This window comes from Trachypithecus francoisi, unplaced genomic scaffold, assembly GCF_009764315.1.
Source record: "Trachypithecus francoisi isolate TF-2019V2 unplaced genomic scaffold, Tfra_2.0 Lachesis_group3, whole genome shotgun sequence".
NCBI lineage: Eukaryota > Metazoa > Chordata > Mammalia > Primates > Cercopithecidae > Trachypithecus > Trachypithecus francoisi.
The window spans coordinates 54263411-54289024 of NW_022681468.1; the positions used below are offsets into that span (position 1 = coordinate 54263411).

Consider the following 25614-nt stretch of genomic DNA (forward strand, 5'->3'; position numbering starts at 1 on the left):
TACATGGAAACTGAACAACCTGCTCCTGAATGACTACTGGGTACATAACGAAATGAAAGCAGAAATAAAGATGTTCTTTGAAACCAATGAGAACAAAGATACAACATACCAGAATCTCTGGGACACATTTAAAGCAGTGTGTAGAGGGAAATTTATAGCACTAAATGCCCACAAGAGAAAGCAGGAGAGATCTAAAATTGACACTCTAACATCACAATTAAAAGAACTAGAGAGGCAAGAGCAAACACATTCAAAAGCTAGCAGAAGGCAAGAAATAACTAAGATCAGAGCAGAACTGAAGGAGATAGAGACACAAAAAACCCTCCAAAAAATCAATGAATCCAGGAGTTGGTTTTTTGAAAAGATAAACAAAATTGACAGACCGCTAGCTAGACTAATAAAGAAGAAAAGAGAGAGGAATCAAATAGACGCAATAAAAAATGATAAAGGGGATATCACCACCGACCCCACAGAAATACAAACAACCATCAGAGAATACTATAAATGCCTCTATGCAAATCAACTAGAAAATCTAGAAGAAATGGATAATTTCCTGGACACTTACACTCTCCAAGACTAAACCAGGAAGAAGTTGAATCCCTGAATAGACCAATAGCAGGCTCTGAAATTGAGGCAACAATTAATAGCCTACCCACCAAAAAAAGTCCAGGACCAGATGGATTCACAGCTGAATTCTACCAGAGGTACAAGGAGGAGCTGGTACCATTCCTTCTGAAACTATTTCAATCAATAGAAAAAGAGGGAATCCTCCCTAACTCTTTTTATGAGGCCAACATCATCCTGATACCAAAGCCTGGCAGAGACACAACAAAAAAAGAGAATTTTAGACCAATATCCCTGATGAACATCGATGCAAAAATCCTCAATAAAATACTGGCAAACCGGATTCAGCAGCACATCAAAAAGCTTATCCACCATGATCAAGTGGGCTTCATCCCTGGGATGCAAGGCTGGTTCAACATTCGCAAATCAATAAACGTAATCCAGCATATAAACAGAACCAAAGACAAGAACCACATGATTATCTCAATAGATGCAGAAAAGGCTTTTGACAAAATTCAACAGCCCTTTATGCTAAAAACGCTCAATAAATTGGTATTGATGGAACGTACCTCAAAATAATAAGAGCTATTTATGACAAACCCACAGCTAATATCATACTGAATGGGCAAAAACTGGAAAAATTCCCTTTGAAAACTGGCACAAGACAGGGATGCCCTCTCTCACCACTCCTATTCAACATAGTGTTGGAAGTTCTGGCTAGGGCAATCAGGCAAGAGAAAGAAATCAAGGGTATCCAGTTAGGAAAAGAAGAAGTCAAATTGTCCCTGTTTGCAGATGACATGATTGTATATTTAGAAAACCCCATTGTCTCAGCCCAAAATCTCCTTAAGCTGATAAGCAACTTCAGCAAAGTCTCAGGATACAAAATTAATGTGCAAAAATCACAAGCATTCTTATACACCAGTAACAGACAAGCAGAGAGCCAAATCAGGAATCAACTTCCATTCACAATTGCTTCAAAGAGAATCAAATACCTAGGAATCCAGCTTACAAGGGATGTCAAGGACCTCTTCAAGGAGAACTACAAACCACTGCTCAGTGAAATCAAAGAGGACACAAACAAATGGAAGAACATACCATGCTCATGGATAGGAAGAATCAATATCGTGAAAATGGACATACTGCCCAAGGTTATTTATAGATTCAATGCCATCCCCATCAAGCTACCAATGACTTTCTTCACAGAATTGGAAAAAACGGCTTTAAAGTTCATATGGAACCAAAAAAGAGCCCGCATTGCCAAGACAATCCTAAGTCAAAAGGACAAAGCTGGAGGCGTCACGCTACCTGACTTCAAACTATACTACAAGGCTACAGTAACCAAAACAGCATGGTACTGGTACCACAACAGAGATATAGACCAATGGAACAGAACAGAGTCCTCAGAAATAATACCACACATCTACAGCCATCTGATCTTTGACAAACCTGAGAGAAACAAGAAATGGGGAAAGGATTCCCTATTTAATAAATGGTGCTGGGAAAATTGGCTAGCCATAAGTAGAAAGCTGAAACTGGATCCTTTCCTTACCCCTTATACGAAAATTAATTCAAGATGGATTAGAGACTTAAATGTTAGACCTAATACCATAAAAACCCTAGAAGAAAATCTAGGTAGTACCATTCAGGACATAGGCATGGGCAAGGACTTCATGTCTAAAACACCAAAAGCAACGGCAGCAAAAGCCAAAATTGACACATGGGATCTAATTAAACTAAAGAGCTTTTGCACAGCTAAAGAAACTACCATCAGAGTGAACAGGCAACCTACAGAATGGGAAAAAATTTTTGCAACCTACTCATCTGACAAAGGGCTAATATCCAGAATCTACAAAGAACTCAAACAAATATACAAGAAAAAAACAAACAACCCCATCAAAAAGTGGGGAAAGGATATGAACAGACATTTCTCAAAAGAAGACATTCATACAGCCAACAGACACATGAAAAAATGCTCATCATCACTCGCCATCAGAGAAATGCAAATCAAAACCACAATGAGATACCATCTCACACCAGTTAGAATGGCAATCATTAAGAAGTCAGGAAACAACAGGTGTTGGAGAGGATGTGGAGAAATAGGAACACTTTTACACTGTTGGTGGGATTGTAAACTAGTTCAACCATTATGGAAAACAGTATGGCGATTCCTCAAGGATCTAGAACTAGATGTACCATATGACCCAGCCATCCCACTACTGGGTATATACCCAAAGGATTATAAATTACTCTACTACAAAGACACATACACACGTATGTTTATTGCGGCACTATTCACAATAGCAAAGACTTGGAATCAACCCAAGTGTCCATCTGTGACAGACTGGATTAAGAAAATGTGGCACATATACACCATGGAATACTATGCAGCCATAAAAAAGGATGAGTTTGCGTCCTTTGTAGGGACATGGATGCAGCTGGAAACCATCATTCTTAGCAAACTATCACAAGAAGAGAAAACCAAACACCGCATGTTCTCACTCATAGGTGGGAACTGAACAATGAGATCACTTGGACTCGGGAAGGGGAACATCACACACTGGGGCCTATCATGGGGAGGGGGGAGGAGGGAGGGATTGCATTGGGGAGTTATACATGATATAAACGTCATGCACATGTACCCTAGAACTTAAAGTATAATAAAAAAAAAAAAAGAATTGAAAAAATAAAAAAATAAAAAAATAAAAAAAAAAAAAAAAATAAAAAAATAAAAAAAAATTAAAAAAAAAAGAAGTGTTCAGGTCACAGGGGCACCACCCACATGGGCAGATTAATGCCATTACCATGGGAACAGGTTTCTTATTGCAGGAGTGGGTTTCTTATAAAAGGACAAGTTCAGCCCCCTCTTGCCCTCTTATCTTGCCCTCTCTCTGCCCTTCCACCATGGGATGATGCAACAAGAAGGCCCTCACCAGATGCCACTGTCTTGATCTGGGCCTTCCCAGCCTCCAGAACCATGAACCAATATATTTCTGTTCCTTATAAATTATCTGGTCTGTGGTATTCTGTTATAGCAGCAAAAATGGACTACGACAGGGTGACTTCTTTTACTTTTAGTAGGCTGTAGAATTTGTTTCACATTATTTTCACCTATAAGGTTGTAGAAAGAAGTCCAATGCCAATCTGATTCTTTTTTCTTTACAATTAAGCTGTTCTTTCTGTCTGGGAGCTTGTAAAATGATCTTTTTTTTTTCCCTTCTGAGTTAAGAATTGTGTCCGTATATAATGGGGTCTTTTTTCATTAGTGTCATCTATAATTCTAAAAGCCTTTCAATCTGTAATTTTGTATCTTTTTTTGGTTCAGGGAAATGTTTTCCAACTATGGTTTTTCCTCCACCTGTGTTATTTCCTCATTCTGAGATTTCTGTTATTCACAAGTTAGGTCTTCTGGATTTATCCTCCAGCTCTCTTACCTCCATATAGAATTCATTAAATCTTCATTTTCTCCGATTCTCCAGTCTACCCTTCCCAAAGCACCAGTAATATATTACTTACAATAAGAAATACTGCAGAATTTGAATATGGCCATCTTCCAGTAGTACTAAATGGGAAAAAGCTCATAATTCACTATAATAATCACATAATTAAAATTACCAAATGATATCAACAATAAATAAATATGTTATTAAAGAATAGTACAAAATTACAAGTAAAAAATTTAATATTAGTGAACTAAATGGGGTAAATTATTCCATAAAAAGAAGTTTCTTCAGAATTTCTATTGAGAATAGAAACATCACATTTATCACTTTTCAGGTGATGCACTTTTACAAACCACATGCAGCAAGGCCCTTATTCAAATACGTTAATAAAATATGTGTATATACATGACAGATAATCTTAAAATGTTAGAGCCTAAGATCAGCTCCTTTCCCCTGATTTACCGCCCGCCTCCCCCACAACTAAGGATAGACTGCTCTAGGAGAGAATGTGGAAAGAAAAACCTTTCTTCTCTGAGTTCATTCTTGAGACTCACAGAGACTGTTTTGTTAATAATCAAGTATTGTAGTCAAAAGCAAATAGGAAAGCAACTCAATTTTTCATTGAAAAACATTTATCAAAAAAGAAAAACATTTATCTTTTTTAAAAAATGCAAAAGCTGTTATTGCATTTTAAATGTAATTGCTCTCATTGCTAAAGAACATTAATTTGGATGAATAGGAAGTTTCAGAGGATAATTAGGCACTTTACACAAAAGAGAACATCTGCAGTCATCCCAGGAATGATGAAATTACAGGGTTATAAATCCTTGTGCTTCAGGGCGTGGACTCATCACCAGCTGGAAGACAGAAGATATTCCCTCAATGGTATAATATTTATATAATATTATCAATTACATTTCAATTTTTATTTCCCTTTAAACAAGTCGTTGGGAGGCTATAAAGCACATTATGGCCAAATAGTGCAACATGAGGTAAAATCTTCAAAGGCCTTCAAAAATATTTTAAAGAAATGAATTCAAGAAAAATAGTAAACTTTTGGCCGGGCGCGGTGGCTCACACCTGTAATCCCAGCACTTCAGGAAGCTGAGGCAGGTGGATCGTTTGAGGTCAGGAGTTTGAGACCAGCCTGGCCAACATAGTAAAACCCTGTCTCTACTAAAAAAATACAAAAATTAGCCAGGCATGGTGGTACACACCTGTAGTCCCAGCTACTTAGGAGGCTGAGGCATGAGAAACGCTTAAACCTGGGAGATGGAGGTGGCAGTGGGCCGAGATTGTGCCACTGCACTCCCGCCTGAGGAACACAGCAAGACTCCAATCTCAATGAAAAAAAAGAAAGAGGAAAAAAAAAGTAAACTTTCAGGGAAGGTAAGCAGACTATCATAGAAGTTAAAAAAGAGCATTTTGTGTACTTATCACATTCAGAGCTTGAAGAGAGTAGAACTCAGCACTTGAATGAATGAATGAATGAACAAAGGAACAAACTTACATGTGCCTGGGTTCCAATCCCAGCCTCACCATATTTGACCTTGAGTACTTAAGTGTCTTTGCATATCCTCAGTTTATTTATCTGTAAAATGGGAATAATTGTGCCTACCTCTTCTTGTAATTATAGGGATTTAACCAAGTAATGTATATAAACAAATAAACCCCCTGTTTGGAACAGGGTGAACTCTCAACAAATGAGTTATTTTAAGAGCTCTCCTAAGATTGACTGATTTAGCTAATTCCTAACCAAACAGATCTAATAATAAAATCATCTCAAGCGACTTCATAATAGACCAAATCTTACTATACTGACTATATTATAAATCTGTGTTTTTTTGTGTGTGTGAACCCAACACTGCATTATACCATGAGACATCCTCTAAGATTCTCCTTTACTTTGAACTAAGCATAAACTTTCTGCTAATAAGATCTCTTAGATGATATACTATCATAAGCAGAGTTCAAACTCATACAAAGTGTAACAGCTGCTCACTTTGCTGGTCCAGGGTATTGTGATTTGTGGTCAAATGCATACAAAAGCCATAAAAGGACACTCCTTTCTAATATTTTCTCATTAATTAACTTTCATTACAATTCAATTAAATTATACTATATTAAATTAAGTATAAGTAATTTATCTTGAGACCTATAAATTAAGTGTATCCTACAAGTGAATCTAATGTCCCAACCATACCTGAAGAAATTTTATCTGTGTCTGTAAACAGAGTACATACACCTTTGGATGCTCTGGTCTCCACTAGTTGAAAGCCAGCTTAAAAATAAATCACATCACATGTATGATTAACATGGCTTTAAAAAACAATGGGGACTTTATTCCCCCACACAATGATCCTACTGTTCTCATTGCAGCTAAAGATGTTGAAAAGATAACCTAGTTTATGGGACAATTTCTACAAGGGCAGTGTTATGAAATGTCCTTTTTTTTTTTTCTGGATAATAAAGCACTTTAAAATTATCAACATAGCCGCATATAATCAAGTTATCTCCTGTCTGGAAGGTGGAAAACTGGAACATTTCTAGAACTTGCAAAGAGTTTTTGTCCTTTACTTCATGAATCACTCAGCAAAAGCCAGCTATGTACTATTTCAAATGTTACTACCTCAGACTGTCACTTGACTCAAAGATTTTCCTTTCCTTTTCTTCTTCCTCCCTCCCTTTCTTCCCTTCCTTCCGCCTTTCCTTTTTCCCCTCTCTTCCTTCCTCCCTCCCTCCTTTTACAGGGACTAACACTAGAACCACCGCCTCACCACTCCCCTCACTGGAGGAAACAGAAAGGCACACCATGCTGTAAGCTATGGCAGATGCTCAGGGCACGTGGGGTTGAATAATGCTGTTTGGAGTCAAACACTGAGACTCCGCAGCCACACAGTGATTCATTTACAGAGCTTTACTAAACTATGGGCACTCAGAAATAGACAAACTATTCTTGCCTCAACGGAACCAAAGGCCCTGCGGGCCTCGTGAAAGCTCAGCCAGGTGCTTTGGGAGGCCGGGAGGAGGAAGAGAGATCCGTGGAAGGAAGCACGTTCACACCATGGCACAGAGGCCTCTGGGTATAATTTAAAGCATGAAACGAAGGGGTCATAGATTCTGACTAATGCTGACCATTTCCAGCGGTTACCCAGTTGAATCTCATGGCGACACTAGGAAATAGACTTTATACATGCTCTTTAGGAAACGAGGGACACAGGATGAAAGAAGCCAAGAGTGTCGCCAGGGCTTGCACCAGCGCCGTCAGACTCCCGGGATGGGGGAGCTCCAGGGCACGGCGTCAGCGGATTTACTGAGAGGGAGAAAAGCCCCACTGCCTTGCAGAAGCCTAGGCCCGGGTGAGGCGCCTGCGAAGGCTGCCAGCAGCGGAAGAGAAGGGGCGTCCTCGGTGTTGCGCAGCATGCGCCCGCGGTAGGTGGGCGCGAAGCTCAGAGAGCTGGGAGCCAAACGCAAACGCTGGCGAGAAGCCCCAGCCCCCTCCGCCAGCCCACTCGCTGCGGGGAGGGGTTTCTCACGCCCCAGCTCCTGGGAGACTGCACCGGAGGTCGGAAGGAAGCGGGGCGAGGATGAGTCATCCCGCCTAATTCCTCCTTCCCGGTCCCCTTGCCTCCGCACGCCGGCCCCCTCCAGAGATCATGCAAACGCGAGCGAAGACTCCCCTATACTCAGACTCTACCGAACACCCTGCGGCCTGCGGAGACGAGGAGACGGACGGGTCTCGTGGCCAATGAGAGCTTCGATCTCTTGCCCGCCGCCCAATGGGCCGCGGCTCGTGGGCCGGGGCGGGACTAGGAGGGCCGGAGGGGGCGGTCCGGGCTGGCGCGCGGCGCGGCGGCTCCGCGGCAGCGGCTCACAGAGCTAGCGCCTCTCCGGGTGTCCGCGCCAGCACTGCGCGGGAAGGCGCCACCACCGCCGCCGCCGCCGCCGCCGGCCAGGGTGCTGGACAAGACGGGCCCGTCGGCCACCTAGCCAGCTCAGGCACCCGCTGCAGCCGTCGCTGCCTCCTCCCAGACCAGTCCCCATGGAGGAGATGGAAGAGGAGTTGAAATGCCCGGTATGCGGCTCCTTCTATCGGGAGCCCATCATCCTGCCCTGCTCTCACAATTTGTGCCAGGCGTGCGCCCGCAACATCCTGGTGCAGACCCCGGAGTCTGAGTCCCCCCAGAGCCGTCGGGCCTCGGGCTCCGGGGTCTCCGACTATGACTATCTCGACCTGGACAAGATGAGCCTATACAGCGAGGCGGACAGCGGCTATGGCTCCTACGGGGGTTTCGCCAGCGCCCCCACTACCCCGTGCCAGAAGTCCCCCAACGGCGTCCGCGTGTTTCCCCCGGCTATGCCGCCACCGGCCACCCACCTGTCACCGGCCCTGGCCCCGGTGCCCCGCAACTCCTGTATCACCTGCCCCCAGTGTCACCGCAGCCTCATCCTGGATGACCGGGGGCTCCGCGGCTTCCCCAAGAATCGCGTACTGGAAGGGGTAATTGACCGCTACCAACAGAGCAAAGCTGCGGCCCTCAAGTGCCAGCTCTGTGAGAAGGCGCCCAAGGAGGCCACCGTCATGTGCGAACAGTGTGATGTCTTCTACTGCGATCCGTGCCGCCTGCGCTGCCACCCGCCCCGGGGGCCCCTAGCCAAGCACCGCCTGGTGCCCCCGGCCCAGGGTCGTGTGAGCCGAAGGCTGAGCCCGCGCAAGGTCTCCACCTGCACAGATCACGAGCTGGAGAACCACAGCATGTACTGCGTGCAGTGCAAGATGCCCGTGTGCTACCAGTGCTTGGAGGAGGGCAAACACTCCAGCCACGAAGTCAAGGCTCTGGGGGCCATGTGGAAACTACATAAGGTGAGTCCTAAGAAAACCCACTTCTAACTCCCTGCGTCTGGTTTTGCAGCAGAAGGTCCCCGTCTCTTGCGCACAGCGCATCCCAGTGGGGGCGCAATGCAGGTGCCTTCGATGTTTACCTCCCTGGTCTGGTGCATTGCAGGAGGCATGGGGGAATCTTAACCGGCGCACGGGGGACTTGAATGCCCCCACAGAGTTGTTGCGGGGATGCCTTAGGGCGGGTCTCTCGGGGCGCGCTGCCTGCGAGCGGGACGCAGGACGCCCCCTCTCCACGTCTGGTCTGTAGCCAGTGGCCGCGTCCAGTGTGTTGGAAAGCACTGCGTAGCTGGGTAGAGCCGCGCCAGTGCCCGGGGCCGCTAGGCACGCTCGAGGGCAGGGCGGGCTGCGAACCCCCAGGGAGGGACTGGGGTGGGGGCGGTGAGGTTGCGCGGACGGCGGGAGTCTGTCGCTGCTGGATAGGCGGACCTGGTGAGGCACGGCGGAGGGTAGGGGAGACGCCGCGGGCGGACTACTAATGAGCCCGGCTGTGGGCCAGACCTGGCTCTGGAGCTGGAGAGAACGCAGGGTCCTGGTGCCACGTGCTCAAAAGACAGAGGGGAGAGGGCAGCCAGCGGTCTCTATGGCAACGCGACGTGCAGACTTGGGCCGGAACCCTTCTGGAGTTGGGACCTGGGACTAGAGTGTCAGGACCGGAATTTGCGCAGTCGCGGACTGGAAGCCAAGGTGCATCTCCTAGGAAAACCTCCTCCTCCCAACTACACACACACCCACTTCTCCAGAATTCAACCCCTTTCCTCTCAGTAGTTATATGTGCAAATATGTGCAAACTTTGGGACACCTGTTACCAGATTTATCTTTCCAATCTCTTTTGATGATATTTCCACGTGGCTAGACACCAAGAGGCTTTAGCAACATGTTAGGTCGTGCCACTCCTCTGCTCAAAACCCTCCAATTGTTCCTACGCTTCTCAGCCTGTCCTTGGAATGGTCTATGAGGACCTACATGACCTCTTTTCCATTTTGGCCCCCTCGACCTCATTGCCTTCCACTTACTCCCTCTGCTCCAGCCACACTGCTTCTTACTGTTCCTCAAGTGACGCCAGGCACCTCCCCACCCCAGGGCCTTTGCATTTGGTGTTCATTCAGCCTGAAGCTCTCTTCCCCAGTTACCTGACATCCGAATGAGTCACTTACTTGCATCCTTCAGCTCTTTGCTCAGGTATCATCTTTACAGCGCCACCCACCCAGACACCCGCTAGTTCCCTTTCAGCTTTGGTTTCCTCAGTAGTATTTATCCCTGTGTGGCATGCTATATATTTTAATTATGTTATTTTTGTATTTATCTATTGCTGCCTGTACACACACAGACATAAACGAAATAAGCCTCATGAGGAAGATCCTTATAATATGCCCACACTGCTTAGAAGGAAGGGAACCACTCTTGAAGAGATGTGCATGAATTTGCTTTTCATTTTTTTAAATGACCCATTTAGTTGGGGCTGTGGAGTGCAGGGCAGGGATTCAGGATGTGGAAGGAGCTTTTCTTTACATCACTGAGTTGCATACCCAAGGATGAGATAAAGCAGTGAAGATGGTGCCCAGGCCTCAGCTGTGGCCTCGCTTGGTCTCCCAAAATACCTTGGAGACTAGAAAGGGTAGCTTTTGCAAGTGGCCAACCCTGGAGTTAAGGCTGGAACATTGATATTTTGTTTACAGCAAGGAAAAAAGTCGTTGATTTTCAGCAATCAGTGAAAGTTTTCTCAATTCCTTAACCCAGTTGAATATGATCCATGTTTACAGTCATTCTATTCTCACATATAACCTATTAAATCATATTATTACTGATGGAGATTTCATTTAGCACAAATTGAAGCCTAACTGGGCACACACCACTGTTTTCAGAACAGTTGAATTTAAATTTTTGAAAATGACATTTAATTTCAAAAGTTTTCAAAACTTGAGTTCACAGCCAGTTTTTTATTCATATTTTGATTTCACTTTTAAGCTGCTAATTATAGTCCATGTTAAATTGCCCTACAAAGTATCCTTGGAACTAAAAAACTAATCACTCTGTCTGGAAAAAGAATTTAGAGTCACAAGCTAATTAGAATGGGTAAACCACAACATTATTTTTTTTATGATGAGCCTATCCTTGATCTATTAAGACCAAAAGAAACATTTAAATCTCTGTCAAGCCCCTTGTCAATTTGAAATGTTAAATCATTTGTTTTATTGGCAATAGAAATTATGAGTAGACAGACACTGGTGCTGCCTGAGTTGAAATTTAGATACCTACCTACCGAAAAAGAATGTTAAAACCCTTCAGACATGACGTAAGTAGGCTAGAAGACCATTTATTCTCTGATCTTTTGCACATTTTTTCCAAAACAGTAAGTACACATAATTTTTTTTCAGTCAATATGAGGATTACTAAACTGCCAAGAAAAAAATAAGACAGAAGGATGACATATTTTAACATTCACTTGTCATCTGTTAGATGAACAACAAACATTACTCCCCCACCTTATTTACTTAATAAGGAAGTTAATGTGTTAGCAGCCAGTTTTCTTATATAGTTTATGTTTTAGTTAATGGTACTTCTATCTCCACAAAAACTCACGGTTCAGAATTTCTATGCCCTGCAAAAAGAGGACAGCAAAGAATTATACTAACTATACTAATAAGACAGAAAAGAATTATACTAACTGCCCAAAGTTGGGCAGTTAGTTATCAACACAGGTTATTACTAGACCTGAAGTTTTCATTCATATTCTATCGTATTAGTTATTTCCACTGATAAAGCAAGTCCTGCAGAGAAGTATTTCCCACAGGCGTAAATCATCATCTTACACACTCAAGATATAGTAAAATGACTGAAGTTTATTTTTAAAGTGGTATTAAAAACATCTGGTTGAAATTCACTAGTTTTCAACTGGCCAGATTAAAATGTTTTTCAGATATTTGTGGCCTTCAAAAATCCATGAAAAATAATAACACATGAATAATAATAATAATACTGGTCTTATAAGTCAAATATTTGGTAGCAGTTTTTATTTAGTATCAGTACTTGCTATATTCCTTTATTCAACTTAACTCGTTAAAAGAATTATAACACCAAAAAAGTGATTTTGTAGATACTTTAAACGGACAATTGAAACCACTACCATTACTTTGTGATTTTAAGGAGTTCACATTCGTAAATCCTGATATTATCCTTGAATTCCTGGAGTTTCAATAGTCAGTGAATCAGGGCTAGGCGCAGTGGATCACGCCTTTAATCCCAGCATTTTGGGAGGCCGAGGCAGACAGATCTCTTGAGGCCAGGAGTTTAAGACCAGCCTGGCCAGCATGTTGAGACCCCATCTCTACTGAAAATACAAAAATTAACTGGGCGTGGTGGCGCATGCCTGTAGTCCTAGCTACCTGGGTGGCTGAGGCAGGAGAATTACTTGAACCTGGGAGGCGGAGGTTGCAGTGAGACGAGATCTCACCACTGCTCTCTAGCCTAGGTGACAGAGTGAGACTGTCTCAAAATAAAAAAAAAAGAAGTCACTGAATCAGTAATATAATTGTAATGATCCTTTTGTGTTCATGCTACTGAGCAAAGATTTTGTTTTCCTTTCTATTCTAAACACTATTCATTCTTAATCTTGTCTCAGATGTTATTTTTCTCTTACCTTTGTTTTTATAAATGAAAATGTGCAATTTAAACAGTATTTTAAAATAAACTGTCAGTTAATATGTCTTCAATTCCAAAATATTCTGGAAAAAAATATCTGCTTAGCTTTATGGTGGCATCTCATTAAAGATTTATGTAGCAAAATGTGTTATATAATGCCACTAAAATGATATTCAGTTAACTATATGTCAGCAGTAAACACAGTATAGTCTATATATTCCTGTGGTAAATGTAACAGGCAGCATATGTTCATGTTTTTACATTTCTTTTGTACAATTAGAACATTCTGTGTGCCATGTAAACATTTTTACAGATATTAAGGAAAAAGTTACAGAGAAGACAGTTATTCCTTTTTGTACCCAGGCATGATGGAAATAACTAGATAACAGGAGATCCAGGTTCTAGAACCAATGCTGTCACTTACTTGCAGGAAACTTCTTGCAAGTATCATCACCTGTCCGTACTTCCCACCTACAAAGATGTAAGGGAGTTAAAACTATATTTGTGAAAGGATTTTGATAAGGTAATTTAAATGTTTATAATTTACTATTTCAGTTCAACACAACCATAAACTATTCATGTAAAACAGAAGTCAGTGTCTCACCAGTCAACAATTACTGCGTAAAAATCTCATCCCCCAACTTGGGGTGCTTTTGTGGATCCTTTCAGAGCATAGTGTACAGTCCAAAGCTGCTCTGAAAAGTGGCCTAAAAGAGTGAGCCTCTTCCTCATGGGTCCAGAGAGAATATTCAGTTGAATTAAGCTCGAGAAATAAGAATACTATACAAAGATTTATATATTAAGCAAAAGTATTCTGTTTCTCTATAAGAAAGCTAGAATAGCTGTTAAGGCTTAGTTTTTTTCATATTCTCTAATAAAGATATTGTTGCCAGTTTAAAGTAGCAGAAATTGTTTCTCCTGTATATGCCATGAAAAGATGCTATTAATTGGAATTTCAGGTCAAATCACAGTTTGCATAAAGCAAGAGACAATTATCACAGCCATCTGTTCTTGTGTAATGAGAATAATGTACAGGGAACATTTGTCCTTACCGTCAGTATAATACATTGCACTTTCCTCACCTAAACAAGTTGATGGACTTTTCAAAGTGTGTATATGCATATACAACTTAACTTTGGCATAGAGAAGGATAGAAGAACCTATTACAAGATAAATGTTTAAGAAACCAAATAGTTATAAATAAATATCATTTTTTATCAGTTTTATCAGGGATTATTCATTGAAAGGATCAGAAACCCACTTAGGTAATCTCAGAGGATTTCATGGGAACTGAAATAAAATCAGCTCACCAGAAGAATGGAACTAGAAAGTTAGAAACTAAGTTCACTCTCTGTATCAGTCAGGTTGGACTATGCTCCAGTAACAAATCTTTGAATCTCAGTTAATTATAATAGCATCTAATTTCTTACTTACTCATGTTAGTGTCCACTGAGAGTCTTTTTTTTTTTTTTTTTTGCTTTAACTTGTTTGTGTTGGTTTCCTGCCACTTGCAACCAAGAAGTCCTGACTTATAAAAGCATATGAATTAACACATGTAAATACTTTATTTGAAGATTCTAATTTTTATTCATCCTAGATATTGTCTTTAGAATATTTTGCTTAGAAGGCTGCATTCTGATGCCATAAATACAAATAGAGGGGCAGTTTTTGATTCGGTGAAGCAAAAATCATATCATATTCAATGCTATCTACCCATTCATCACTGGGTAGCTTTTATTAGCCGTTTGGTTGTTTTCTTCAGCCATTTTTATTGTGAGGTTGTTCACAAAGAGGCTGAAGAGAATTTTTTTTTTAACCAACTCGAAATTACTCCATGTATGTAGTGATGACACTTTTAAGAAAATTAGGCCACACCGGGAGGTTCTGAAATCGAACTTCTGCCAATAATTGATTTGTTTGTTTTCAAAGGCAAGAAAACCTCTGAAGATATGTATGAGCACTCCACGATTCTTTTTGTTTTATCTATACTCTAGTTCAGCATTTCTCAAACTCTGCTTCCACAAATTTTCCATAGTTAAATAAGTTTGAGACTCCATTCTGAATAGGCTGCTGGTAGTTCACATTGTACATTGTATCAATATACCTGTATATATACATCCTGCAGCAAACAAAGCCACTTGATTCAATGTAGCATTTTCCAAATTTGTCCAACTTTGGAAACTCCCTTAGAGTGCCACACAAGTTTGGAGAACACTAGTTCAGGCAGTTATTAGTGAATAAGTTAGTAAGTAATTGTTATTCATTTCTTGTCTGTGTAGATTAGAATACCTAAAACTATGTCTGCAGCAAACCTATCCTCACATCTTAAATCTTGCTTTAATTCTTAAAGCGAATGTTAAAAGTTAAATTTATTTTATTTTTTAAACATTGAAAATCAAAGGGGTAAAAATAATTAACAAAAGTTTTGTAGTATTTATATGTATGGACTGGAATACATGTTGTCCCCCTTTCTATTGTAAATAACAAAAAATGATTTTAGGCATGAGGAATATTAATGTAATATAATAAAAAAATCACTTCATTCTACTTTAGACTACTATTAGGTCTTGTATACATGATACCAAATGACTGGTCTAATTGAGTTTTTCATTAATCTGTGGTAGATAAAAATAGATTGTTTTAAAGATACTTTTGATAAGCAGAAAAAGACAATATTAAAAGCTTAAAACTTTAATATTGCTCTGGGGACAACATAGCATAACAACTTATGAAGGTAAATGCTTGTTTAATACATTCCAGGTTTTCCTAATATTTTTATATTGACATTTGGGGTCAATTTTTAACCTTAGAACAAGAGTTATCTATAGAATGGCCACCACAGTGTACCTACACTGTCAGAGACCGTCTAGGTTTTGTTAAGCAGCATATCTAATTCAGCCCAAAGGACATCTCAAAGCCAAAATCATTCCCCTGTGCTGTTCTCATAACCCTAAACTGGGCCCCTATCCTAAACTGAGAACTAACTCCAAGTGAGATTACCCAAGAAAACCCGAGCAAAATATATTTAACAGCAGGTTTTCTTTTTTTCTAACTGCATCTGTGTCAGGAAAATCATCATGACATCATTTCACTTTTGTTTGGCCCTGGTTTTGCCTTCTTTTTAAACTATCCAGGCCTAAAGTGCAGCATGTTGGCCATGGGTCTAGTCGCAGTCCCATCTGCCTGCTTAGCTGCCTTCTTGACATCCTCTGACCTTCTCCATAGAGCCCCTCCCTTCCTGTCCATTAGGCTTGCCCTCCCCCAGTTTCTTAGACCAGACCTTCAGATCACCAGACCAACTAACTTGGCCACACCCAGTTGAGATGAGTCAGCTTCCACAGCTGACCAGACCAGCCTGCCAATGGGGAATCTGATGCTGCTACCCTACCCACCAGAATTACACCTACACCAGCAGTGCCCGTCACCTCCCCCCACCCTAGCTGTGTTTAATTGCAGACACTCTTTTATTAAATAACTGTAGAGAGGGAGTTTTCTTCATTTTGGCTGATTCAGTTTAAGCTGAAAAAGCAATAAAACTTTTTTTGAGTGTCTAGTCATGAATAAATAAACATCATTTACTCCCCCACCCCGCCAGTCCTCAACACACCTGTCTCAAGAAACTCATCCACTCCATGGTTTCAATTCCTGTTTGTACCTGATTATCTAAAACAGGTCTGTTCATCTCAATCCCCTTCCTCTTCACAGTTTGGTACCAGACTCTCTCCCCAGACCTATCACCTGTTCTCCTCACCCTCCTCCATAGCAGCCATATCTGTGCTCTAACCCTGAGCACCCTGCCACTGTATTATAACTGCTCCTGTGAGAAATCTTCCACTGAACCCTAATAACTCAATGCCATAGACTGTTTCTTATCTATCTTCTTTTACTCTGTTTCTGTACTTAGTAGAAGTTAAATAAAAGTTGGTTCAATGAAGAAAATAATCAGTAGAGGAAAACTATTAACTAGCAATATAACCTGGTATTTCAAATTTCTCAAATTAGCCTGACAGTAATCATTAAATTTGAAAACCTGTATTTTATACTTTTTGCTAAAATATACTGGGCACTTACTACATGCCAGGCACTGCTCTAAGATTTTTACAGCATTTTCTCATTTAATCTTCATAATCCACACATCTTCCTGTGAGAAAACTGGGACACCGGAAGATTATGAAGTCACACCCATTGTAATTGGCAGGGTCAGTGTTTGAATCCTGGCTGTCTGACTCTACAGCTCACATGTTTAACTGCTGTTCTGTTCTACTTTCTGATAAGCCCCAGAAGTATACCTATAAAGCACAGTTTTATGAACTTACAAAAACTTCAATGACATAACAGATAGCTGGACTCCTTCAGTTCTCATGTATGAAAATTATTGAGAAATTGAGTCATTTTTCTCCCAAGATTCCTTGTGACAAAATAAATTTAGAAAATAAATTCTGGTGCAGAAGGAAAGAGGTGACAAGTATGTTGAATATTCCACAGACCAGATCATCGGAGGTACAGGCCTAATTACCTTGTAGGGGGTTCATCCTGCCTGTCTGTCAGAACTAAGTAGCAAGTAGGCAGTAAGATTCTACCAGCTTACCCATGGAGCATTGTCCTTCTTCTAACAAAATAATGCATCTCAACATTTACAGATATAAAAACCACAAACAGATAAGTAGATATTAATAATTACAGACAAAAAAAACCCATAAACTAATATGTAGATTTTCAAAATAGAAGTCCATAGGCATTAAGTATCTTTATTTCTACAGATCTAAACATTTATAAGTCCATTTTTGAAAACACAAAATATGTTTAAATCTGTAAGCAAGTATCTGTTTATTTTCAGTTTTTTCTTGTACCATTCGCCTATGTGATTAAGAGAAAATATGCGTATTCCAGTTCAGAATAGAAAGCTGATCCAGCTTTCACCATAAGTATAAAAAGGAATATGTGAACTACAAGAGGATATTGTTTAAGAATGGATTTAAACACTGCCAAATAAAATTGTTTTTCATACGCCTTGCACAGAAGCAGAACTGTGTGTTTTATACTAACAGTTCTGATCAAAGAAGAAACTGTTCCTTTTAAAGAGCTGGCTTTGGAAATAGAAACATTGTTCTTTGGTGTGGGAATAGCCACCTTCTGTCAGGAGTACACGTAGATGGTTAATTCTCATCCACCGCTGATTTATTCATGCGACGCTGACTTTCTAGCCGGGTAGCATCAGTTCAGCTTTATTGAGGTTTTTGCTCATCTCCTCTCACTCTTACTTTGCTTGCAGCCTGCACTTTAAGAAATAACTGTGTAGCACCAAATATTCATCACTCACTCCCATGCTCCAGGAGAGCCTGAGAGAATAACACTGTTCTGGCCGGCACTCTCTGTCAATCTAAGGCATTATTAGTCTCTGAACAAAGCAGTTTGCAGAGAGGAGTAAATGGCAATATGGGGAATTAAACACTTTCTGTCTAGAGCGGGTCTTTATAACAGGCTTTGTGATTTTGTAGGGAGCAAATTCTTGGATGGTCAAATATACACAGGCTCAACTGTAAGCCCAACTCATCCAAAGCCATGTGACTCTATGACATAGTCTACCTCTTTTGATTATCTGTACTTTAGTTTCTTTTCATCAGTGCAAATACTCAACAGAGTATTTTACTACAGATTTTACTACAGATATGTATAGTCCATTACCTAGCACTGCTGATATTTATGCAATCATGAAGCACATCAATTCATAAAACTAATAAAATGGTGTCACTTATGCTGTCCCATTATCTTGAAATAATGTTATCCCAAGAGCATTAGTCACATAAAATCATATGTAAAACTGGACATTCATCCAATCTAGTAAGTCTAACATGGCACAGATAAATCTATGGTACTTTTAACAGTTATTATTGATTTTATTGACCACCAGTCATCTAGCCAAGACTTAGCAAGGAAATATGATAAACAGCTTTCAGCACATAATCAATGCAGTATGAAGCTGAATGATGTTTACATACTACCTTGTGTCATCCGGCTACCTTCTGCCATTATGGAAGTGAATCCATCATGGATGGAACTAAAACATTATTCAGTATTAAATGGAATTTTCTCCACTTTTTACTTTAAGGATCAAGAAATATGGAATATAGAAACTTGTGTGAACACTGAATTTCCAAACTGGCCTCACCAAGCTCAATAAGCAAGGATTCAAAAATGGCATATTTACACCTGAACTAGGACATGGATTTCTGGTTGCTCTGGTCACTACGTATTTTAAAAAGTGTGGAAAAGTTTGAATTGATAGTAAGCTCTTGCTATTTAGATATAAAGACTCTGACTAAAAGTGTTGGTATTAATGGTCAAATCAGTACGTAAATATTTCACATATATTTTTAAATACTATCAAGCTAAAAAGAAAATGAATGCTTCTAGCATTTAGAATATCCTCAATTCTTGTTTACTTGCCATCCATTATTTGATATGATACTAACACAACATTTTGAGATTACTATTATTATTTTCAAGGGGTTGATTGATGGCCTAGAATCATATAGCTTGACAAAGGCAGGGCTTGAACCTAGGCCCTGTTTAACTCTCAAGTCCATTGTACCACACTAAATACTATTTTGGTTAAAATGTATTTCAAAATGTCAGAAGTTCACATTTTTTGTTATTGAAGTCATAGCCATTAATCAAATATTTTGCATTGAACCCTAAAGCTCGCTGGCATCTCCACTTGGATATGTTTCACAACTCCCTCACATTCAGGATGCCCAGATCTGAATTCATCATCTCTCCCCATTTTGTAACTCAAAGATTTCCTTCTCCTACTTTTTGACTAGGAATCAATGAACGCAAGCATCTTAACTCCACAGACGTGTGAAGAATGTTGCTGCAAAGTATTTTAAAACTAGAGATCTTGGCTGGGCATGGTACCTTACGCCTGTAATCGCAGTGCTTTGGGAGGCTGAGGTGGAAGAAGTTTGAGACCAGCCTGGGCAACATACTGAGACCTGGTCTGTAAAAAAAATTTTTTTTAATTTGCTGGGCATGGTGGCGCATGCCTGTAGTCCCAGCTACTGAGGATCCTCCTGAGGCAGGAGGATCACTTGAGCCCAGGAGTTCAAGATTACAGTGAGCCATGATTACACCAATGCACTGCAGCCTGAGTGACAAAGTGAGACCCTGTCTCTATATAAATTAATTAATTAATTAATTTTAAAAACTAAGGATTTCAAATAAACGACATAAACCCCACACATATTTCAAAACCTAGGTATTAGAAAACTAGACAAAGATTCACTTCATGAAGAAAAGTATCAAGTTCTAGTCTATCAAAGGAAGCAAGATGTAGGAATCTGTTATATTTCAAGTACACAGTGGTCTAGGCGCTGATCTAAGTAATTTCTATGTGATAAGGGAGGGAATTCCCACAACTCTATGAGGCAAGAACCATTACTATTCTCATTTTACAGATGAGGAAACTGAGACTAAGAAACTAAGAAACCCAAAGTCACAGTTCCAAAGTGCCAAGACCAAGCTTTCCCCTTAAAGAGCCAGACTCCATATTCTGTGTCTTAACCACTATACCCACCATTACTGCACAGAAGAGATGCTACATATAGCTTGGTCACACTCCTCCTGACAAAGTTGAGGTTGCTTGCTCTTATATGGGGACTGCATGTCACTTTTTTTTTTTTTTTGGAGATGTAACTCACATACCATAAAATTCACCTTTTTAAAATGTATAATTCAATAGTTTTTATTAGATTCATTCACGGAGTTGTGCAACCAGTACAGAATCTAATTCCAAAATATTTTTATCATCCCAAAAAGAAACCTCAACTATTAAGTCACCACTCAACCCCCACAACCCCTGGCAACCACTAGTGTACTTTCTGACTCTGTGGATTTGTGTAATCAGGGTATTTCATATAAATGAAATCATAAAATATGTGGCCTTTGTATCTGGCTTCTTTTACTTCATGTAATGTTTTTAAAGTTCATCCACCTTGTAGCATGCCTCAGTACATCATTCTTTTTTATGACTAATTATCCTATAATAATATCCTATTGTATTGGATATAGCACATTTTGTTTATCCATTCATCAGTTGATGGACATTTGGGTTACTTCCACTTTTTGGCTATTATTAATAATGCTGCTATGAACATTCACATACAAGTTTTTATGTGGTCACGTTTTCAATTACCTTGAGTATCGTGATATAGTAAAAAATATGTTTGGTCTTTGTCCTTGGTTCCTGGCTCAGAGCTCCTAAAACCCTTAGAATTTCCTGAGTTAGAAGTGTCTTTTGACCAGAGGTGATCAGGGTCAGCCCCCAGCTCGCTTCAGGATGGGGGCTGGTCACTGGGAAGTCCAAATGTGAACTGCATTTCTCTAATGGCTAATGATGTTGAGAATCTTTTGGTCACCAGAAAGACCAAATATGAGCTCTAGGGGTGGGAACTTTCAGCAGCACCCACTGACCTCTGACCCCTAGGGCAGCGAGGGTGGCTGGAGATTGAGTTCTATAAAAACTCTTGAACAACAAGATTTGGAAAGTTTCCAGGTTAGACAACATGTGGAGGTGCTGGGAGAGTGGCACACAGAGAGGGTGTGGAAGTGCCACCCTTCCCCCAGTACCTCACTCTATGCATCTCTACCATTTGGCTGTTCCTGAGTTGTATCCTCTGTGATAAACCAGTGTTCTCCTGAGTTCTGTGAGTCATTGTAGTGAATTATCAAACCTGAGAAGGGGATGATCCAAGGTTGCAATCAAGTCAGAAAAGTTCAGGTAGCCTGGGGACCCAGGACTTGCACCTGGAATCTGAAGTGAGGGCAATCCTGTGGGACTGATCCTTTAAAGCTGTGGAATCTAACTCTGGTAGTTTGTGTCAGAATAGGATTGAATTGCAGGATGCCTACTGGTGTCAGAGAATTGGAGTCACTGAAGTATACATATCTAGGAGTGGAATTGTTGAGTCATACACTAACTTCATGTTTAAAAATTTGAGACCAGCTGTTTTCCAAAGAAGCTGTACCATCTTACATCCCCACCAGCAGTGTATGAGTGTTCCAATTTCTCCACATCCTCAGTAACACTTGTAATTGTCTGTCCTTTTTATTATAGCCATTCTAGTGGATGTGAGGTGAAGTCTTGTGGTTTTGATTTGCATTTCTCTAATGACTAGTGATGTTGAGAATCTTTTCATGTGCTTATTGACTATTTTATGTCTTTTTTAACAGAAATGTCTATTTAAAGTCTTTGCCGTCATTTAATTGGGTTGTCTTTCTTTTATTGTTGAGTTATGAGAGTTCTTTATGCTGGATACTTATTCACTTTTAAAATGGAAGAGACATAGGTATGAGCCTCTCAATTCTCAGACACTCACAGGAGGGAAAAAGCAGACATAGACCTGCGTGGGAGGAAATCTTATCAAGACTGGCCTATGAGGACCTACTGCAAATTATTTGCATCATATCTCAAAATAAGCCAATTCTGAGACAGAACTTGGATAAAGTCTATCTAGATTGGCTTTGACAAACAGGAAACATGGAAAAGTCCAAAAGCAGGAGGAGGAAATCATTTCTTTATCAGGGTCCCTGGATATAGCAGCTGTTCCTCATCCTCCTTACCCAGCTTCCACTTCTCCTGGCTTTGGAAATGGAGTCTACCTCAGTATAATATCATGAGGTTCTTGTGGTCTATGACTCTTGTTACTAAGGGTTACCATGGCAGTATTCCAAAAAGTCACTTCCAGGTGTCAAAAAGGTGAGTTCTTCCCCTAAGTTTGAGAGTTATAAATGGATAGAATTGGGACACTGGATCTTGAAGATCATTTGCTCAACCCTCTTTAAAGTTAGAAAAATCCCAGAACATTAAATCACCCAAATGACACAGTATATATTGCCGAAAAACCTTTTTTTATTATTATTTACATTAAGAATTCTGAACATCCAAAGACCAGTTTTTTAGTTGTTTCTCTGTGTGTGTATGTATGTGTCTGTGTGTGTGTGTGTGTGTGTTCAATGAAGCTCATTTGAAACACCTGTTCTCCCTTTTGGGGACTCTTCCATGCCCTCAGATACGCATAATCACATTTTTTTCTATATTCCACATTACAACTATCAAAGTTTACATTGACTTTGTTTTCTCTCTTTAAAGGAACATTATATTTGTGTATACTATTACATGAATTTTCCCTTATTATAAGTAATGTATTCTCTTTTTTAACATTGGCTTTCAATAGAGATTACCTTTGCCCCAAAGATCAATCTGTTGATAGAAGTTCCCACATGTGTCTAGAAAAGAAAAAAAAATTGTTGATGTTAGGTTTTGCTATGCCTCTCACACAGAAAACACATAGCAGTATGACTGTCCCCTTGGATTGGCTGTCTGGTCGGCTCCTGCCCTAGCAAAAAGCACAAAAGAAGTTTCTGGGATGAGGCAAAATTTTCTCCTCCCCATTCATTTGCACTACTTGCTAGCTTTTTTGGCATCTTACCACTACCACTCTCCACTCCTTCCTTCTCCCTCCGTAGTCTCCTGTGTATCTTCTAGTTTCTGCCTTCCTGTCTGCAAGCACGGCTTTGGTTCCAAGGTATGTGCCTTCCCTCCTGGTCATCTCTATGGCTTGTTCTGACCATCTAGCTCTAAGTCGTTGACCACAAACTGAGGAAGTCTCTCTCTACCTAGCCCACCTGGTGTGTGCACCCTTTACTCCAGCCTGACATTGACTTGCCCAGCCCTGGCGTCATTCCCAGTGAAGATCCCAGTGCTGACAGTTCCTTGAATTATATATACCTCATGTGTAGCAGCTTTAGGGCTGGCACTGATCCTAACAATAGATTATTGTAATGCACTTGCCCAATAACCTGTAATGTTAAAATAAGATTACAACATACACATCTGGGCTATATAAAAAATGCACTCACATAATTCTTTTCTTTTGAAACATGCCATAAAATGATTAAACTATATGTAAACACAGAATCCATTGACATATAGCCAATATGGAAATGAAATAGGTCAGATACTTAGTAGAACCTGGAAGTTCTACTTACATTGAGGGCAGAAGTAAAGAATAATTTATAAATTCCATCTGTAAAACAGGGAAGGAGTGAATTAGTAGGTCACAGATTATTATTCAATTTGGAGACTAGCCAAAGATTGGCTAATTATTCTCTTCTGAGTGGAGCCAAATAGTTCAATTATTATTGCAGTTTCACTTTCTACAGTCCTCTATTCCCTTTTATGAGAACAAAGTCATCAATTTTCCATTCACATTATTTAATTTGCATGTTATGATGGCTTTTGGATTAGTGCCTATTATTAAGTTTTCTGAAACTATATGTACAAAAGATTATTGTGAAAGTGCCATCAAAAATTAAACGAGCATTTTTATTTTGTTTTACTTTAAAATGTATTGTGCATATTTGAGGTTTATAACATGATGTTATGGGATACAGATAGAAAAATGGTTACTATAGTAAAGCAGACTAACATATCTGTCATCTCACATAGTTACTTTTTTGTGTGTGACAAGAGCGGCTAAAATCTACTTCTTTAACAAAAATCCCTAATACAATATAATATTATTAACTACAGTCCTCATGTTATACATTTGATCTCTAGGCCTGTTTATCCTACATATCTCCTCCTTTGAATTATCAGACCTACATCTCCCTCATTTTCTCCCCACCGTGGTAACCACTATTTTATTCTCTATTTCTGTATATTAGGCTTTTTTAGATTCCACATAAGTAATACTTTAAAATATCATACAACATCATTGTATGCTGTACAGTAAATATCATACAATATTTTTCTGTCTGTGTCTGGCTTACGTCACATAGCATAATTTCCTCATTTACTTAGCATAAGCCACGTTGTGGCAAGTGGCAGGATCTTCTTTTTTAGGGCTGAATGACATTCCATTGTGTATATATGTATTTATACATATATACATACCATATTTTCTTTATCTGTTTGTCTGTTGGTATACACTTAGGTTGTTTCCATATCTTGGCTATTGTGAATCCAAGAGTGTTTTTGGAGAAATTATTTAATTACTATATCTGAAAAGATTTCTATAAAATTTGTATAAATATTGGATTTGAAAATTAATTTAATTTAGTGTTTGTTCATATCTCATAATTTTCTTTAGGTATTAAATCATATTTATCAGTGGCACAATATACCCACTACATTCCTTCCTGTCCTACTGTTCTTTTATCTTCCCAGCCATGTTAACGAATTTAGGAGATCCGTGTTTAGAGCTCCATCCTCACTGTAACTATCTCAAGGCCTGACATAGGCTGAGTGAGGCCCTTACTGTTGCTGATTCAAGTTCAGGATACTGGTGATTAGACCACTGGCTCATCTGATAAGACCATTGATAAGACCATGAGCTGTTCAGCAGCACAGAGCTTCAGGTTTACTTCGTTGCTCAATTGGGACGTTCACACAGTGAGGGAGATTTCTAGTTTGATTGCATATCCAAAATGCTTTTATATGCCCAGAAAGAAGAATGGATAATCGTTACACAGATAATGGTATGTGACTACTGTAATTCCATGATGCCTCTGAGATGAACTGGTTTTTATAATGTATTGAAACCAAGGTATGGAACAGCTGTTGCTGGAAGAAGGCTTCCTGTTTGAACTATGCTGTGAGGTGTGATTTCATATCAGTGTCTTTTCCACCAGGAATGTTGATTTAACAGGGAGACTCATTGGAATTGGTTTAGGACAGCTGGGAGTGGTGACTCATGCCTCTGATCCCAGAGCTTTGGAAGGCTGAGGCGGGCAGATCACCTGAGGACAGGAGTTCGAGACCAGCCTAGTCAATGTGGCGAAACCCTGTCTCTACTAAATATACAAAAATTAGCCGGGCATGGTGGTGTGCACCTGTAATCCCAGCTACTCGGGGAGGCTGAGGCAGGAGAATTGCTTGAACCCAGGAGGCAGAGGTTGCAGTGAGCCAAGACTGCAACACTGCACTCCACTCTCCGCAACAGAGCAAGACTCTGTCTCAAAAAAAAAAAAAAAAAAAAAAAAAGAATTGGAGGTGAGACTGAG

At 40.1% G+C, this 25614-nt stretch overlaps 1 protein-coding gene across 8 annotated transcripts in view; it reads left to right on the top strand.

Moving 5' to 3' along the window:
• Positions 1-6934: 6934 nt before the first annotated feature.
• TRIM9 (tripartite motif containing 9) overlaps positions 6935-25614 on the top strand; it is a 120151-nt gene continuing 101471 nt past the window's right edge. For 6 of the 8 annotated variants that reach the window (XR_004431625.1, XR_004431626.1, XR_004431627.1 and 3 more), the window contains exon 1: positions 7768-8871. Coding sequence is in view for 5 of the 8 variants with exons in the window: in XM_033188059.1 (XP_033043950.1) it covers positions 8050-8871 (822 nt within the window). In the remaining 3 variants the exon portion in view is untranslated. Of the gene's footprint in view, positions 8872-25614 lie in introns of all 8 variants that reach the window. The other 2 variants (XM_033188063.1, XM_033188058.1) reach the window with 2 other exon arrangements.